General features: G+C 36.5%; 1 protein-coding gene across 2 annotated transcripts; it reads right to left on the bottom strand.

Annotated features, from left to right (window-relative positions):
- Positions 1-1349: 1349 nt before the first annotated feature.
- Positions 1350-15920, bottom strand: CIRH1A_1 (U3 small nucleolar RNA-associated protein 4). Of its 2 annotated transcripts, XM_051218221.1 has the most exons (9): positions 15534-15916; positions 15408-15492; positions 15208-15376; positions 12027-12226; positions 9304-9941; positions 8206-8671; positions 4762-5300; positions 2297-2386; positions 1350-1513 (listed from the first exon to the last, which is right to left on the bottom strand). In XM_051218221.1, exons 1-9 carry the CDS (start codon positions 15558-15560, stop codon positions 1397-1399), a joined length of 2331 nt encoding a protein of 776 aa, XP_051074063.1. In that variant the 5' UTR covers positions 15561-15916; the 3' UTR covers positions 1350-1396. The 2 variants fall into 2 exon arrangements, with proteins under 2 accessions (XP_051074063.1, XP_051074062.1); XM_051218222.1 differs by having other exon boundaries at positions 15208-15492; positions 15534-15920.
- Positions 15921-19945: the final 4025 nt, after the last annotated feature.

Raw genomic sequence — 19945 nt, 5'->3', positions numbered from 1 at the left:
AAAGCATCAAACAAACAGCACGATTGACAATGGTGGTATGCCAACACTATGAACTTCGAATAACTAGTAAACATGTTGGACAGTGGAAAAATTAAGAGGGTAAAAAACAATAAAACGATCGGAACATCAGGCTTAAAGGTTTACGGAGATACATGATATGATGCATATACCACTTTTAACACAAGCTTATGATCGACTAATAGGAATCAGGAAATTTAATTTTTGACTTGCTATGACTGCAGTCGTGATCTTGCGCTACAACAACTAGTAATTATGGTTTAATGAATCTACTGCTGCGATTAGTACAGAGAAAATAGTGAGACCACCGCACTGGCCAATCCATGGCATTAACCGATGCGCGTTGGTTGTCTTTGGCAGGGATCGATGATCTGTTCGATATTCAGTGACCCAACTGCCGGATGTTTTGGCTAGGGCCCAATGACATTTCACTGGCCCTACACTGTCCCTTACGTTACTCATATAAAATGAATAGACCTTACTCAGTCAGTCAGCTACAACGTAGGACCAGGCACATATATGCATCGGTCCAGGTTGCCATACCTCATTAGCACAGCAAGATGAACACCGGATTCATAGGAGTGGTTAGGTCAAAGGTGGAAATATATAGGAGAAAGATTGCATATAAGGATATAGTATAGGAAGAAAGAATTAGTTCGTAGAAAGAAAGATATGAAGTGATTTTAATCTCTTAGTTTAAGGGAAGACAGAGAGTGTATACACCGACGCCATTGTGATCGATTCTGAGCCATGTCACCAAGAGTCTCCAACCATTGGTTACGAAAGTCACGCGGACCCCAAACAAGTAGTCTGCATCTACTAATAGACCTTACTAGTAGATACTTAATTAACATGGCCTGAGATCCAATGGGAAATAACTCAACGAACGAAGTACTAACTAAGACATACTGATGCAATGAACCCGACAGAACCACCATCCTTAATATCGGTTCTCATTGCACTTCGAAAACATTGGTAAGTCGTGTATGACTTCAACTGCAGTCTCTGAGCAGCAACTCAGAAAAGCTACACAACAAAGAGATGCATCACTACACTGCCTAAAATACAATGGATAGAGCTAGAAAACTTTCGTCATAAAAATGGGGTACCTAGGTCTGCAAGTCTGAACCTACCATTCGTATACCCCTTAATGGTTTTTGTCCCGCCCACACATGTTTCTTTCACTCTTAGTATGTTATTTTGTATTTTAGCGATGGTGCTGACAAACGACACAGAGATGATCTGAAGTAAACTTACCTAAAAGTGGTGTTGGATAGGAACTGACAAACTATAGTTCTACAGTTTAAAAATATAGACAAAGTAAAGTATGTCTTTTATATGAAAAATTATATTGAAAATATATACAAGGAAATACATATCATGTCCCGTACAATTTCCTCTGTAATGGTGGAGCCAGTTGAGAAGTTATATTTCTAGAATCGATCGAAACAACTGCGATTTCTGATTCTGATAGAACTTTTGTTTGAATTATGTTCTAAAATATATATCAATGTTGCAACAAATAATTAGTAAATTAAAATTATTAAGTTGTACAGTATGATATCAGTTTTCGAAATTTAGTTCTTTTAAGAATAGAACAAGAAACATGACATTATTTAGTGAAAAGGAGGTATAGCTACAGCTTGAGTAGTGGTAGTATGACATTGTAACAAGATCGGATAACAGGATATAATTCGTGAATTATTAAAATATGACGAATGAAACGTACTCTAACATATTAACAAAGAGAAGTTCGAAAGAATTGTAAATGAATAGTGAAGATGAGTAGAGCACATTAATGTCCAAAAACGTGATACAGAAATGAAAGTATATTTAAAATACGTACTGTAATGGATCTACATGTGTTTACGTTTTCAGTCAGTCAGCTACAACGTAAGACCAGGCACATATGTGCATCGGTCCAGGTTGCCATACCGCATCAGCACAACAAGATGCACAATGGATTCATAGAAGCGACATGTAAAGCCAGAAGATAAACGTGTTTTCTAACAAAGTACTGAAATTTAGGGTACTTTGTACCACGTTACCAGCCAAAATGTGAATTTTGGGACGCTTCTACTCCCAAGACGTATACTGAAGAACAACAATACACCAGTGGTCAGTACACTCGTTTAGTGTTTAAAACTATACAGAAAGTCAGTGAACAGCAGACTTAATTGCATGGAATAATGTCACGAACTATTTGTCATTAAAACATCTGATTTAAAACTTTACAAAACCAAATGAAGCATATTCAAAGACAAAAAATGGAACCTACTTTGACATTTTCGCAAATATACAAACAGTAGTCGTCATCAGCAGTCCTCTTGTAAGTAAGGATCTTCTTGATCATCCCAAGTTCATAATTCTATATTGTAAATTGTTTCAAGATCATTAAGAGTAGAGACAAAACGAAACAGATGAGTGCACATAAACGATCTTATTAGTGTCTGTTGATATGCACAGTCACTGAATGAGTGCCTCATCAATTTTTACATCTATAAGTCGAAATAATAATGTGATCATCATACTCGGTTACAGGTACATTCAACAAACAAGTGCTTAATGAAAGAAAACGGGAGTTCAAAGATTTCACGCCAAACACTTCCAAAACTGTAAAGTTCTGGCATAATGACCCAATTTACTTCGGTTTGAGTGGTTTGTTAGTTTTACAAAAACTGGAACTTAAGGTCGAGTACATAAACCTGTACTTTGTATATGAGTTACACTAATTATCAAAAGTATAAGTAACAAAAATGAAAAGAATATCCGGACACTGATCAGAAAAGGATATATACTAACTATAAGAATGACGAAATAATGCAACAGTGGTTAAACGAGATCTGTTTTAATATGATGGAAAGACTGTACTGTGAAATTTTAAGAATTCTGCTATCACACTAAGTTTTAAGAAAATGATGATACACAACCAAATAAAACAGTTCAATCCAGAAATCTTTTTATTCACTACTTTTTTTTCACATTTCCAACTAATATCCCGAAAGCTACCGACGAAAGCATATGATGCTGGCGCGAATTAGTTAGTTAGAAGGAAACCTTTTTCACCATGCAGACAATATTATCTTATAGCCTGAACCAAACTTTAAGCACTTAAATATATGGTATGCACCTTTTATCATGTATCTGCACTCACATTAGTATGTGAGTAAATTGGATGTAAACTTTTACTGTATAACATGAAACAAAAAATGTATGCTAATCGTGACAACGTATGGCCTAATTCGGCTTTAAAAGACTTAACACACTACTGATTGATGAAGTGCTGATTTGAGTTTTAGAAACCTGAACTCACAAAAAGCAGAATATCTGACAACTATTCTCAATTTTAAGAGTTATGCCAATTGTACGTTTTCTTCGATAATCTGGTGCTATTGTAGAATAATAAATAAGAACTTTCGTCTAAATTTGAACGAACAGTTTCACAATATTTGGGCACCGAGTTAATGTGAGACATTATAGAGGAAGAATATATTTGTAAAATCTCAGCGAAAGAATTTGAAGTAAATCCAACGTTTCGCCTGGCAATCTGATCCAAGCTTTTCCAAGGAAAATATATCACATCAAATTATCGAAGGAAATGTACAACTGGTATAACCACTTTTAAAGATATATTTTCCTTGAAAAAGCTTAGACCAGATTGCGAGGCGAAACGTTGAATTTACTTCACATTCTTTCACCGAGATTTTACAAATACATTATTCTCAATTTTTTTGCAGTAAACATTGCATACAGTAGAAAAACATTTATGAGAAAAGAATTACCAGTGAAAACTAGCAGTGTTTCAAATCATCAACCAACTAATATAGTTACGTCGAGTGATTTTTACAAACCTTAGGAATGGATTAAAACAACGAAAAAAGTTAGAGTCTGATTCAGTTTGTGAAGTGGGCGATGTTTGCATTAGCTTATAATCTGGCATCGAATTCTGAATATACAACTGAGATTCTAGGAATTATAGAACATAAATCCTTGTAATACTGATAAAAAGACGTCTGGATCGTAAGTGTAAAAGAAAGTAGTATGTCCTTCTTTTACTTTCGACATGAACAGCAAAATAAGTTTTTTTGAAAAACAAGAAAAATTCGGTTTAATTTGTTGGGGTTACTGGGTTGACATTCTTGATTGAGCCTCGCTCAGTCACAGCGTACATGAATTCTGCGCAGGTCACTTCGGTATAGCTATTTTGCTAATGTTATAGAAGAAACAGATTGTAGTCAGTAAAAGAAACTAATTTGAGACTTGTCAGATGAATGTACCTGCGTCTGCTCCGGATTTGTGCCGTGCCTTTCGCTTCAAATAGGACGAAACGTGAGTCCTGATTTCCATTTCTAGCCACAATCGGTTTCTTTTTTCAAGGAAATGCGTTTATTTTAGTATTTCTATACAATTGTAGCGTTCCACATGCTTAACAAAGTTTGAGAGCAATAATTCTTGTAGACAGATGACTTTGTAGTGTTTGTAAATATTTTGTAAAAATTCAATTACGTGTAAAAGTAAATATGGCTTACAACATACTACGCGTTCATTGAAATGCTTTTTAAAAACTATCAAATAAAACACTGAAAGCTTCCTTACATTAAAACACGTTACGTATGGCCAGGATTAAAGTAAACACCATAAACAATTTCATTCATGAATTAACTCAATGATTACGAATGAAAAAGAAATGTCAAGGAAATGGAAATCTGATTAACACACTTAAGAATAAAGATGAACACCCACCTTATGAGAAACCAAAACAACTAAAAATCGATTTGAAGCTAACAGCCATTTATTGGGTTCAATATAATCTACACTATGAAATACTCCTAGACTCCGTGAAATTTCCTCACCCATAGTACGCCAAAATTTAACGAGCCATTTGTTTAGTCCAACACCAATTATACTTTTTGTTGGGACTGGAGGACTTGTAGTATGTTCCGACTCATCAGAATTATTTACATTATTTGACTGTTTTATAGTTATCTTCCACTCTCTTAATTGACCATTTGTGTACAATACTGAGAAACGATGTTTGGGTAATGTAGTTATTGGTGATTCGGCAGATTGTTCGCTGATAATACTTGGGAATGCGATTGATACCGGTAAAGGTGAATGACCACTGACTGAATCAATACAGGAACACGTGAACAGGATAGAACCAGTTGGCGAATCATATAAGCGTACACGTGCATCAGAACAGCCAAGTCCAATTAAGTAACCACAATCGGTAAGAATATTTGAAACAGACATTATGTGGGCTCGAACATGTAACTCATCATCTGAAAAAGTGAGTTAGGTACACAACTAAACAATGAGAAGATTCAGGTAAACAGCACCAAGTGAATTTAAACTTCACCCCATTGCACAAGCAAGTGGCTGTCGGGACTCAGTAGGTAAATGGATAAGGCGATGGCATTTGAAGCGAACGGTACTGGGTTTGAGTCTCGAAGTGAACACTCAACTCAGAAATGCAAGTACATTCAGCTGACGAGTCCAAAATAGGACGAAACGCGCGTCCTGGATTCCACTGCTAGTCACTATTCGTCTTTGTTTATAACACAACCACAAGTATATGACAACATGAAACTTTGTAAATCCATTTAGTTTATGCAATTAAAGCGAAAAACATACTGTTATATGAAGTTTACATACGAGCATAACCTTCCCAACATAATATTAATAATTCAAACAATAAACTCACGTTTCTAAAGCCATTAAATGTTAACACACCATATGTAATAGTACAAAGCTACTAATACAAGTTTGTGATTGTTCAACAAAATGAGAAAGGATTTGTCAAAGATATGATACCACGTCATTTGACAAAATCGACATGTATACATTAGGTAAAACTTAAATTTATAGATCAATATACTAGTTATATTGTGGTGTGTGCTACTTATATTGACATAAGTAGTATATGATGTTAGTCGTGAACAGATGATCTGGTAGCAGAGAGACAAGAGGATCGAACAGTAAAGAATGGAAACAGGATGCAATTTGTATGAAAATGCAAGAACAGTGAAGTCTGAGTCATTTTGAGACAATTGGTGGACATTTTGCAAATTAAGCATTTACTTTATGATTGTTAGATTTTATTAACAAGTCTTGTAATTTTGTGTTAAATACATTCGATTGTCCCCACCCGTGTTCTGTTCACTACAATATCATTAATCAACACACATTAACCATTATTAGCTTCGATAATGTCATAAAATAGAACTGTGGCTGCAGTTAAAACCGTAAAATAACGATAAAAACAATCTCGTCTGCACAAAAAGTTGAGAAACATATTTAAACCGCTAACTGCTGAGGATGAAGAAGTGATACCTACATTTCCAAGTTCAAAGTTAGTCAAAGGTTTACTTAAAACTAGCAAGAAGAGATTCCATATGTCGCATTAAGTACACAATGTGATATTTCAGAGAAAGCGATTATAGTATCTGTTACTCCTGAATTCTGATGGTGTCATCGTCACCAGGTTTTAGGGTTAAAAGTAAAGTCGGATACCGGTAGAAAAAAAGGAACCACTCTTATTGAGACTTGAGAGGAAAAACGATATTTTATTGCAACAAATGACAGCACCTTGTAAAATATTTATTGTACTACAGCAATTAAAAAACATCCAGGTACAGTTTCAGAGTAGAAATTATCGTAAGTAATCAAGTAGATATTTCGCATCAACACATTGAACTACTGACTATCAAACTTTGATATAAGAGAAATACGACACCTGATGGTTGGGCTGGCGGAGGTAGTGACAATCAATCCATCTCTACACATTACTGTTCGTAAGAATGATTTATTTCCAATTTTTCGTGTCATTTGATGTTATACTGTTTATTATAATTAGGAGAATGATAACTCAAAATCTTAGGATTCAGGCTTTATCTGACTAATCCCAGTAAAAACAGCAACGCTACAAGTCAGGGATTTAGTTACGTAAAAGCAAATACTTTGTAATAAGTATTATACTATGAATGACCTGTAAAGTAGTATGCGGATTATATTTTGTTATGATTGTCCTTAAATTAATAAGTTCTTGGAAATTTTTGCACGAATATTTTCTTTGACTGCTCTAACACCAAAATTCTCCGTACATCAAAACCGCTAACTGTAACCATAGAAACACAAAAAGCAAATAAAAACACACATCAAGTCACACAACTCTTGTGTTATTAACGATACTTCATAAAGAGTATTTTGATAAAAGCGTTTTTCTTATCTCTACTAGTCTTCTGGTCTTGTGTTAATATCGAATACAAATGTCCGCTTAATTTATTTGGTAGATAGGTTACGTCTTTTTGAGCAGTGTCCAATATATAATTCACAGACTTTCAATTGCTGTGTACCGATCATTATTGTTACCATTCACGCTACTATTGAAGTTCAAACGACAGACTGTACCGAGCTATGTAGACTTTTGAAAAGGGTGAACAGGATAAGAGGGATACCTGTTAACTGGATTATCAGTGAACTTACAGATAAACATTCACATTTTGAAACTAGCCAGTTCAATCTTATTAGATACATAACGCATACATTTCACGTGAAATGATTGAGAATCTTTTCAACTGGAAACGCTTTGTAAAAGAAAGTTATTGCAGAGGTTTATACTGAAGGTTTCGCTTCGTATAACTGCTAAGGCGATCACAAGAATAATCAAATTTTGTTAGAATGGCTAAAATCTCTTCAGAGACGATAACCACTCACACATTCTTTTCCACTTCGTCTTCCAGCATAACCTTTGCCCTCTGACTGGTTGCCACTGTTTTTAGTTAACTAAATTTGTGGTTCAAGGCCATATTTCGCTACTACAGAAACAATAGTTGTACAATTCGTTTTGTGTTGCTTGTTCTACATAGAAAATCAAGTTCCCTGTAATATGTCTTCCTTCAGTGTTAGCTGTCGGGGTTATGATGCGTTGTGTGTAAAGGGCCCTCGCCAACGGAAAAGAGAACCGATCGTATTAGAGTAGCTAAACTGTTTTTGATCATAAATCCGTAAACGTCGTAGGCCCATACTGAACCCCAATAGCAAGATACAAAATAATGGTGAATACAATGACGATCACCATGATTGCCGTAGAGCAAGGTTAGTACATTACAAAATGAAAAATGCGAGTACTAAGAAGATATAATGGTTCTACAAAGGCTATCAATCAAAATAAGTCAATGTACATACCTTCGCCGATGTTTCGATCCCACAAAATACTGCCATTCTCTACAGATATACAAATAAATTTTCCACGCTTTTGGGTTACCAATAACAGGTGTTCTGATTTGGGAGTAAAAGCCATCAAACACGAAGGTGGAATAGTTGTCGCATTTAATTTCTTCTGCTCTGAGCCAGGCAAATCACACAAATCCTCAGTAGACAACCTACGTTGACCCTGCCCACCCGATGACTGGAATGATTTATCCATGGTGAAATATTGCAGGATATCCGAGTCTTGTAGCATTTCTTCTGTGTCTGTTTCTGTCTCTGAAGATGATGTATTTGAAGACGATTTGCTCCAACTATCCAAACGTATTCGCTTATTACGAGATTTTGTAGAACTACAAATTGAATCATGCGAACTACTACCCCATTCAACTGGTTTCACTTTTGCTTTTGACAAACAGAAACTTCTTCCTTTATTCTTAAATGCCTATCAGCGAATGCATTGATGACAAAAACAAGGTGTATTTAGTTATTTTAGTTGTTAGCACCAAGCTAATTGTTGAAAAATAACAATAAGTGGATAGATATGTTTTTATCATCAACTTGAAGAGTATACACAATAATTGTATAACACCATATTGAACTATTCGAATCAATTTCATTAACTGCTCCATTTAAGTTCCTCACTATCGAGGTTATTAGTATACTGTCACTTACCTCTTATAGAATAAGATTATGTAAATAAATGAGTTGTCAATAAATGGTAACAATAATCAACTCGAACCGAACAAGTTATGATATGTGGATATTAAGATAAAGTGTATCATGCTGAATAGTTATACTTTATCTTCAGGCGAACCTATGTAATAAAGATGCCACTTATCAACATCCTGATGAGAGTTGTCACTAATTGTTAGTTGCACCATTTGGCTGATCATATAAAGAATCAATGTTAATACATTGTAAAAAGCTATTTATAAACAGGCATCTTGAACATGGGTATATTAAGTAAATAAAGTGTACAAAGCAGGATTAGATATCCTCTAGTTTTAATCCAACATAAAACAAAGCATTCCAACGAATGATGAACCGAACGTTACGTAACAGTTTCCGACTTACCACATCTAATTTCAGCAGTCGAGTTCGTTTGAAGTCGCTGTAGACAATCAAAGATCCACAAGGAGATAAACTAGATTTAATAAATTCCATACCCTTAGATGGATGAATTTCTACTACTTGAAGTGGCCCAAGATTCATAGAATAAAACTTTTCAAAAACTTTCTTACGACCAGATGTGAGTGGTTGACCAAGACGTACTAAACAAAGTTTGTCTGGGTAGTGCAGAAGACATAAATGACGAGATACACCAGCCTGACCACCAAAAGTACCATGTACTAATCCTATAGGCAAAGTTACAAAGCATCCTGGTGATGGACGCGAAGGTGCAACAGAAGCAGGCCAAAATGGGAGAGCAGCGACATATCCATTATCTGCTTTCTGCTCATCTTGAGGTCTTCCAACGTTGACAGCCAAAGTCTTTTCAGCCAAAGCAAGGACTCCAACACCCGTTTCGATTGATTCACATGGCATTACTTGTAGACATGCATCTTGTCCCACAGCAAGAAGACGATGAGGTTCGAAACGGACATCTGAAAATGAAGATTCTGCGCTAGGATCATGATGATGACCTGGGATGAAGGCTAGCCCATGAATATCACGTCTAGAACCCCTAATTATACCACTACATTGCCACTGACCTGATAATGGGAAACATGAAAAAGTAGGTGATAATTAAAATAGTGAGCGAAAAAAAGTGCGAAATACAATGAACCTACGATCGAGATTTGCTTTCCAGAACGAAAAGAATTTCAGCTTAAAATAGTTTGCTATTAACCAGTGATTAGATTTACAGCTAACACCGGACCAAACGAATAATCAAAATAATGTGTGAATAACCCATATATAATATATATTATATCATGAAGATATTCTTGCATAGAACAGTGTACAATTCACAAAAATAATCATTTTATAAACTTTATGTACATGCCCATATTTGTTTGATTCAAGTACATCGAAACCACAATCAGTTAATCAGTCACAAGGCCTGGCACAAACATCCCTTAACTCAAGTTGCCATATCATATCACTAAGGCAAAATGAAATTAGCAATGATGCAAAATCGTCGAAATAGTGTTATCAATGATAAAGGGATAAATTAAACATTGAAGAACATGATTCAAGAAGAAAGCATGAATTTGAAGAATAATACGTGAGAGACAATAATAAGGTTCAAGAAGTTGGAGCGGGTTGAAGAGTAAGTGTGCCTGGGCCACTATGACCGAACTATGTTATCTAACACCCGCAATCACTGGATGTGGTTATTACGTGGATCCAAATCATGTAGTCAACATCCACTAACACGCCTCATAGCAATAGTTATTCACCGCATGAACAGAAACCATGCCTTGATTCTTAAAATTGTCTCTACTACAGATAAAATCAAACGCCGAGGTTGGAGGTAGTTAGACATACTCAAACATGTGTCTAGACCATCGAGTTCGATGAAGATATAATTGTAGCTGGATAGAATCCTGACTCCATGTACAGTCTAAAATCAAGTCGTAGTAAGACGATTGGTCTATTTTCAACCAATCAGTCTCAGTGAATGGCTAAAGCGTAAACGAAAAGTTGGTTCAATAAATTTTATATAAACTCTGGGTCTTTGCAATTGTGTCTTGTTGTTCTGGGTATTTAGATTACATGTTGTTTGCCTCTTGTGGCAATGGAAAGCCAGATAAGCAAGAATGTAATACACAATCATACCAACTGGGTCCAGATATTTGTCTAGTGCGCTACTCTTAGGATTATACATCAGACTGCTTTATCAAACCTAAGCAATGTTAAGAAAATATTCCTGTTAAAAAACCGGCAGTTTACACATCTTTTATTTTTATAAGCCATGTTTCACGACCAGAGAGTAATACAGAGTGGATTACTTCCTTTTTAGTAGACAGACGATCTCGTGGTGCAAGTTGGTACAAGCAAAGAGAGCTTTCTAGAGCTGTACCGATATATCATCAAAAAAACCTACCATGGCTTTACTATTCGTTATATCTTGCTGACAACAACAATAAGCCTGCTGTTACAGATTATTATAACAGTGATACTAGATAAAACTATATTTTGGTTTACAGAAAATGCTGCTGGTTGTTTTGAAGAAGATTGGAAGATTTCTCGTAATTAGTGATCTTTTAAGCTGTGTAGATTTTTATAAGACATACTGCATCAATTTCATACCAGTTAAATGGATAAGATAAAACCAGGAAATACTTCTTAGCTATTTTCAGGCTGTAAAACCGTAATAAATTCAGATAATCGAACCCAACATATAAATCAGGCTTAATGACTGATATAAGTAAGAAAATATAAAAAAACACCATTACTTAAAACACTTTCTAACTGAGAACCCAGATTAAAAACAACTTAATTTAAAGCACTACAAATCTGACTCGTTAGCATTTTTCACTGTATCTAATCTTAAAAATTTTGCGATGTTAAGAGTGACCTACTAATGATTGAAATATAAACGGGTTTCACTATTTGTTTTACATCTGAAATACATAACCTGATGCAGATAGGATTGGAGTGATGTCAGCCTTAACGTATTTTTAATGTCTTGTCAAATATGTTTGGATAAATAATCAAATACACATTAGTAAATCTATAAAAATTAATGATGATACCAATAAATTTAACTTTAACTATGTAGTACTGCATGATAAAGTGCTACAAACATACAAGTACATAAAATAAGACAAAAAACTGAATAATAGAAATACCATCTCCAGTTTCAGATAAAGAGAATTCGAATCTCCGTACAATAGCATCTGCCCCACCACTAAAAATGATGGAACCATCGAGATTGGAAGCCAAAGCAAGGACATCAGCATGATGACAAGAGAAACTATATAACTGGCCGCCGACAGATATATCCCAAATACACACCACGCCTCTACTATCTCCAGAAAATAAAAATCCACTGCAAAAGGAAATCAAGAGAATAAATAAGACGACTGAGGTATATCTTTAACAATGAAAAATCTATCTGTAAAATATAAAAAACATTTACAACAATTAGGTGCAAGCAGATTAGAACATATAATGAAGTCAGAATTATCGTGATTTAGATTAACCATAACTTGAGTGTGTTAGGACTCCATCAGCCAGGTAGTTGGAGCCTTAAATATATTTATAAAGCATCTAATATTACGTTTAGTCGAAAGCATTGTTAAGGTGGTGTGGCTGAATATTTTTATTAATGTAGGATTTCTCTAAAATCTTACTTTCACCTGCGTTTGCAATGGCGCAGGTGCATACACTCTTTGTGTTCTCTCAAACTTTGATCTGTTTATTCCTCCTTGTCTCTTTTTTTCTCTTTCCAAATTTATTTCACTGTATTATACTCTTTAAATAACATCTCCAAACACTAATTTTCCCGATTACTGCTTACACTCTTATTACCTCTACCACTACGGGATTTGAATCGACCACTGCATCTTTGTGCTAATGTGGTGTGGCAACTCGAACTGACGTACGTACGTACGAAGTTCTACGTTGTTACTGACTGACTGACTTTCACAAGTAACTTTATCTGTTAGATTTTATTTTCATACAAAATATCTTAAAAAGTGGATATTATTAAATTGATCTGGGTGTACTGAACGGATGAGACAAATTCTGTCTCATACGACACAAGTAGTAGATTTCCACAGGTGATCTTGTGGTTAAAGCACTCAACTTTCAACTAAAAGTTTGCAGGTTAAACTTCTTCCTTCCTTACTCCGATTTAGGTAGGTGATAGCCTTTATACAATGTTCTTCAAAGCTCAGTATATTTCACAGCAGCAAAGAGAGAATGGACAATAACAACACTTAAGAACTGGTTTAAATAAAAAGGGTTGAAGAAGATTAAGTGCTCACAAGATAAATGGATGCGTTTGTGATATTTCGAACCACGTTAATTAGGGCTTTTAGTACCTGAATTATATAACCTTGAAATAACCCTTGGGAAGCGAACAGATTTATTGATGCTAAGAATTAGATCAGTACTAAAGACTACAGAAACGACACTGGTACAACTCATTGATAAACATGCATGAACTTATCGGTCCCACAACTATTCAGCCGAGGCTTGACCGTAACATCTCATACTGCGAACCTTGGTGATGTGAGTGCGAATACGCCCAATCGAGTGTCGGCGAGAGATAGAGCCCAGTTTCGAGGACTGCCGCCAATCCCCTCCAACTATTTAACACGACTCATTTCTATCATTCACTTCAAACAACTAGCGAATATATAATAGACAATCTTACTGAACATATCCGGACAGCTTAGATGCTTTCCGACTGCTATGAAGTAAACTTCCCGCGTGTCATAAGGCCAAATTTCGATTTTTTTAAATTGATGAGTAGAATTCTAATGGATGGATAAACGCAATAATATAAGGTAACCGAGCAATGGGCAATCATGAAATCATATAATTGACTTTAGCCCCCGAATGATGAGAATTGGAAGACAATACAACAAGCCAAATGAATGATTCTTTCATTTAATAACATGCCTATATGCAAAATATGAACGCGAAATAGACACGGGAAAGTGTCACAAACGATTGGTGTAGACTACCTGTTTGGGATCCACGATATGATAGCAACCGATGGTTAGAGACCTTGAATGACATGGCTCAAAATCGTTTGCGATGGCGCAGGTGCATTTACTCTGTGTTTTTCCAAATTCTAATCTTCTGAATCCTCTATGTCTTTTATTTTCTTTCCAAATTTATTTCACTGGATTATACTCATTGAATAACCCCAATCTTTCAGAATACTACTTATACTCTTACTACCTCTACCACTACGGGATTTGAATCGACAATTGTATTTGTGTGCTAATGTGGTATGGCAACTCGAACTGACGTACGTACGTACGAAGTTCTAGGTTGTTACTGACTGACTGTCGCAGACGATTGGGAGAAATTGGCTTGTAGGTCGTTCATTCTCTAGTCAATTGAGCTGGCTGTTAAGCTTAAGCGTACCAATAGTCACCAGTAAATAACCTACCAGGACATAGTTACTCCAAAACGTAATGCTAACTGTTTGTTTAAACTGCCAAAGATACACCAGTTATGATGGACACAATCTATATTCCCGCAAAACACTAAAAAAAATCCTCGAATGTTTGTTTAAGTCTACTAAATTAGCTTAATGTACTACTTACAAATATATAGATTTCCTCTGTTTTACCACTGGACACGGCAAAATTACTACTATTACAAAAAAATTTAACACTCTGTAAAGTAAATGAGCTAAAGTACAAAGAATTAACAATAATCTTACAATTTCGATCACAAACCTTTATGCCGAGAATTCGTTCTAAGCACAAGAGCGTAAGTCCACAACTTGATCATATCCTGAGCAGAAACACCTAGCTTTTTGAAAATTTATTGTCGCAAATGCACTTGGAAGAAATAAGTATACATAACTATACATAAGGAACACAGGTATACAATCTATCCAAAGCTGACATTTCATAATACAGTATCCAAAAGCGATGCTAATAGTCATACGCATACCAAACAAAATGAAGTTCTTTTCTAATACAGTTCATTCATTCTAATAAATTTCTAGAATTTTTGGTATTCACTGACATCTATTAGATCAATTTGTAAAAAGCATTTACATGTATGGTAAATGCAAATGACAGCTAGCTCAAAAATATGACAACCGTAAATGTAAACATCTAACGAGTACTCGTTGGCTTGGGCCTGAAAGATGTTTGTTTGTGGAGCAGGTTATTGTAACAGAAACTTAATTTTTGTTCATAAATGAATTTAAACCTATATGTTTCATCAAAGATAGGTCATGAGTTCCATAAAATTACACAATTGCAGACTAGGTGACTATTTATGAAGCTTTGTTTTGTGGAAATATTTGGTAAAAGGTAGCAATAGCTCATGTCTTACCCAGCGAATAATAGAGCCCAGATAAGACAGGCTTTGTTCGATTCTGTTAGCGTAAACATTACTTTAGATACACCATCACGAATAGATATCAGGAGAAGAGAGCCAGTGCTAGTGCCTGTTGCCAAAATACCTTTGTCTTGATGAGTACAAGCTACAGACAAAATTTTCCCTTAACCAATAATTAAGTATAATGTATGTACCAGAGAGCTTAGGAATCGTAAGTTTAGGAGCTGGATCTGTTTTGTCGGTTGAAAAAAACGTGATAAACCCTTCGTCATTGCCCACCTGGAAGAAAATAAAAATCAGAACACTCTTGAGAAACCTACAACTATGTTATCTTCGAAGACCGTCATACATCGAGCGACTGGACTTCCTACTAACAAACAAGACCCCTTGATGCTGGAAGCCTGTATATCAAGCTCTACGAGACGGCCCAGTGCACCTGTGCAAAATAATCTTGATTGCATCCAAACTACAGACTCAACTGAACAACATAATCGGCGTGGAAAATGTGCAACAATGAAAAAGTCTCGGTTTTCATCATACACATCCACCGAACCATTTGACCTTCCAGCAGCAATTAAACCACATTTACTGCGAGCTAAACATAGAAACGGTGACGGTTGGTATTCATAAAAATTAATGCGATGACAAGTCATACAATCCATCACGTTTTTTGGGACATAAGGCGCGCCTATACTTTCGTTGAAGGTAAATTAGTTTGAAGGCCATTTATCAAAGTAACATGAAAGATAAAAAATTTTATATTCACCTTTAGAATGGCAGATGGCTAAGGGATTTATATTACTTCTGATGGAATAATTACATTTGGTATCCTTTTCTCTGAATTAGCTGACTGAATAAGCATTAACAAAGTTGGTCCATTGTCCTTGGTTATATATCCTCCAACAAGATCAGTGCTAATAAAATACTCAGGAAGTTACTGATGTATAATGTAACCAAGAATTCTTCCACGAACACTTCCTGTGAAGTTCATCTGAGCACTGTCTTTACCTAGACGGAATGGAGCGACCTCATATTTTCTTTACGTCGAACTGGGAAGTTGCTCATCCACATAAATAAATCGCTTCTTGATTCCAGTGATTCTATTCTCATATATAGTACACAGGCCTCCATTTAGGGATCTTTTAGAAATTTACAACATTGGTTACTCAAGCTAGACAAGGCGGTCCTAATCAAGCAAATCTGTTCATTTATCATTTGCTAACGTATGGTTCAAAACATACTACCTACTCACTTTGAGCTATCTTACACTTCACAGGATGTATCGGTCTTCCCATGAACCAGTAGGGTTGCACAAAGAGGTACTTCGACTTTTTCACGGACCTCTTACACCCCTTAATGTGTAGTACCGTATCCTAGGAGCCATATGTTAACTGTCATTGAATCGTTGAACGAGCATTGTCGTCTTGTTCAGGTTTTTGAATTCCTGCGTACAGACAACTATTCACTGAAGCCAGAATGTTCCGGTTAATGAGCTTCACAGCGTTGGATTTTCTTCTGGTGGCCATACGGAAGCTGACACCTTATCGTGGTGACAAAGCTTTTTTGTAGAGACTAGCCAATAAAGCTTAGGCGACTAGACTACTTATTCCCTCAGACCCTTCCACTTCACGAAGTTAGAATAATGATAATAAACTGAAGGTTAGTGGAGAAGTTGTACTGTTAACTGCGCTGTGGTATGATGGAATTTATGTGTTTCCATCAGACAAATAGTAATAACAGCAATCTCACCCTCTTGCTATAAAAGGATGAGGTCAGAGTAAATCGACCATAAAACTACTACACCTTACTTTATATTAAAGGTTTTCGTTACTGACAGTAACGCCGTAAAATTGAGGACCTAACCATTAGGAACTATTTAATAAAGAGCTGAGTGTAATTTAACTCAAACAGATGTCTCTTGAATTGTAGAATAACCTAAAACACACCGTTGGTGAACGTGGAAATACGACAACGAATTACCATGGTCTTGTCAGGGTATGTGATCCGCTAAGTATAAAGGCGAAACAGTAGCTCTTTGGCAGGTTTCTGATAGATACTTGACTATATGCTCAGGTGCAAGGGGATGTGTTCTTGTCTTTCTTTCTTTTGCTCCTGCCAACGCCCATAATCGATTCAGCACGCAAAAATGAAGATGGAGTTTGTCGAGATCGTTCTGACCTCCTACCGGAAACTAAATACTAGTCGTGATGAACGGTCTGAACAGCCGAATTATTAGGCAAAGTTAATCTAAAAGACACTTAGATGGATCACTTGTTATCCCAGCCTCTCTGACAGATACTGGTGCTTATTTGTTGCATAGTTTCCTAGTAAACCGTTCATCCCAACAAACTTCGACAGTCAAAATGAAGGAAGGAATTTGCCCAACTTGAGGACTATCCACATCATCACAACGATAAGTGTGAAAAGATAAGACATATTAATACCAAGGTTATCGTTCAGTGTACGATAAACCGATGTTAGGATTCCGTATTATGCGATAAGGGATATAAGTTGAGGTCTCTCAGTCTGTCTTAATAAGATAGGACAGAGAGACCTTTTACCATTTCAGTCCCTCGTCGTTTGACTCGTTCCAGCATATCCATCTCATACTTGAAACAAGGACTCGCTGCTTCAATCCCATATTCCAAGTATGGTCGCACGAAAGTCGGAAATAATAATCTAAATAGTTCTTCATCCTAATACTCAAAAGACCTACAAGTAGCCCGTAATACCCTATGGTCTTCGGTAGCAGCAGCCCTACATTTACTGGTAGTTTCGAGATGACGACTTATTATGACTCCTAAATTTTTACAACTTCTTATTTTGGGTAACACGTATCCATGAATTGTGTAGTGATACAGAATGTCATAGTTATTTAATTGCATGACGGTACTTTCGTTAGAATTTACTTCTAGTGACCATCGGCTCACCCTTGCGACCAATGAGATGAGATCATCCTGTAATACATTTCAATCTGACATACTATGAATGGGTCTCCAAATCTTTAAGTTACCGGCGAAGAGTAGAACGGATGACTTTGCTACAGTTGCCGTTTCGGACTATTTTTTCAATCCCTAACCAATTGTTTTTCTTACGACAGTCTGGTCTTAATTATTAACGCTTTATAAGCATTCCTGGTCTGACAATAACTGGATCTACACTGTTTTAAGCCAGTAGAGATGAAACTATTCCAATGCGTTTTTCTGCATCTAAGAATTTTCTTGACACAGTTACCCATGGTGGACAGTTATTCCGTCTATGTGGTACCAAATATGGTAAATACGAGGGCGTAACTGAACTAAACTTGCCCTTAAATACAGACCATGGTTCTTCAACTGATGAGCTAGTATCTACTGACCATTCTTTCTAAGCAGCGCACTCCTGAATGGCTGATATGTTAGCTCTCCATACATTTGGGCGAGGCTTAACCTGACTATATATCGTATCACTAGCTCTAAATGTGAATGACAACTACGTGATCGCTATTCACCAACGGTGGAAGAACATTTAAGCTGGCAGTATCCTCAGATGCATGAGTGATTTCTAGGTCCAACAAGGACGACCCTTGGTTTGCACCGAAACGTGTGGTTTTGAAAATATGCTGTACTAGTGCATGCTCCTTTACCCTTATCAGGAACCTAATGTCATGGACTAAGCAAGTTTCTGTCACAGCTGCAATGAGTGGCCTTAATTTGTCCACGAATGCTTCTAGCTCATAGAATTTATTTCTTAGGCCACGAGCATTGGCAAATAAAATTCCTAGGGTGAACGGCCTATCCACAAAGGCCTTGGTAGCATTCGGTTCTAATACCTGAGAATTCAAAAACACACCAATCGGAGATTTTCCTCACAGTTTTGACGACGGGGTTTAGTTCAACCGGTGACTTTCTTTTTACTCTGTCTTGAAGAAGTATATCGTGTATTACCTAAATGTCAATACTGTCGTGACAACGGGCGCTAATTAACAGAAGATCACGTTGCTTCTCCGACCCTAGGATTAGCTTGAGGAGTCTATGTGGCCGGGGCTCAACAGTGTCGTCGGTGTTCTTACCTATTTTTACCAATATTTTAACCTGAACTCTTTTAAACCTACCAGGTAAGATGCCACGGATATATTCTCCGAGCTTCCCCAAATCCTGCGCGTGTATGATTTAGGGACCAGGATCTTTCGAGTCTAGCAAATCACTAACAATAATATTCTATGAGATTAAATTGTTTTCAGCCACGCGTCAGGATGGAGTTCGCTTTTACTATACGGTTTCAGTAGTGTATTTTGTGACGCGGAATGGCAGTTCACCAATAACTTGCCAGCCAAGTATGTATCGCTCATGGCTTTTTTCCTTTCACTTCTTTTCCTCCACACTGCTGTCCGTTTTCCATCACTCAGGACAGCCACACAAAAACTATTTGAAATGGTGGCAGTTTTATCTCGGTCTTGGTCATGCATAACTACCCCATATCAATATCAATTGGCACTTTCTGTCAACCACAGTCGGGTTTTTTAAATCGTCCAGTAACAGCGCCTACTACATTGACACATTATTCACTATCAGTACTCGTGTTACCTCAGCAACCACCATCTTCCTTCCTACAGGCCAAAGCTAAGAGGCTCATAGCCTCCTGGGTCAGTAATGTCTTATTAGTGCTACGAAACTCACAAAGCCGATGCGATTAAGGCTCCGAGCATCTTTTGTATGCGGTGGGATTTAAACGGATAAAAATCTTATGGAAC

This window comes from Schistosoma haematobium, chromosome 1, assembly GCF_000699445.3.
Source record: "Schistosoma haematobium chromosome 1, whole genome shotgun sequence".
Classification (NCBI taxonomy): domain Eukaryota; kingdom Metazoa; phylum Platyhelminthes; class Trematoda; order Strigeidida; family Schistosomatidae; genus Schistosoma; species Schistosoma haematobium.
The sequence above is the reverse complement of the archived record's forward strand: the minus strand, read 5'-3'. Positions and strand labels throughout refer to the sequence as shown.

Excerpts from the sequence above, each read along its gene's own strand:
- CIRH1A_1 (XM_051218221.1), bottom strand. The coding sequence starts at position 15,560 with ATGACGGTCTTCGAAGATAACATAGTT. Across the intron at positions 15,377-15,407 it reads TACGATTCCTAAGCTCTCTG|GGAAAATTTTGTCTGTAGCT; the intron begins GTACATACATTA and ends TTATTGGTTAAG. Across the intron at positions 2,387-4,761 it reads TTGTTTTGGTTTCTCATAAG|AATTATGAACTTGGGATGAT; the intron begins GTGGGTGTTCAT and ends TTTACAATATAG.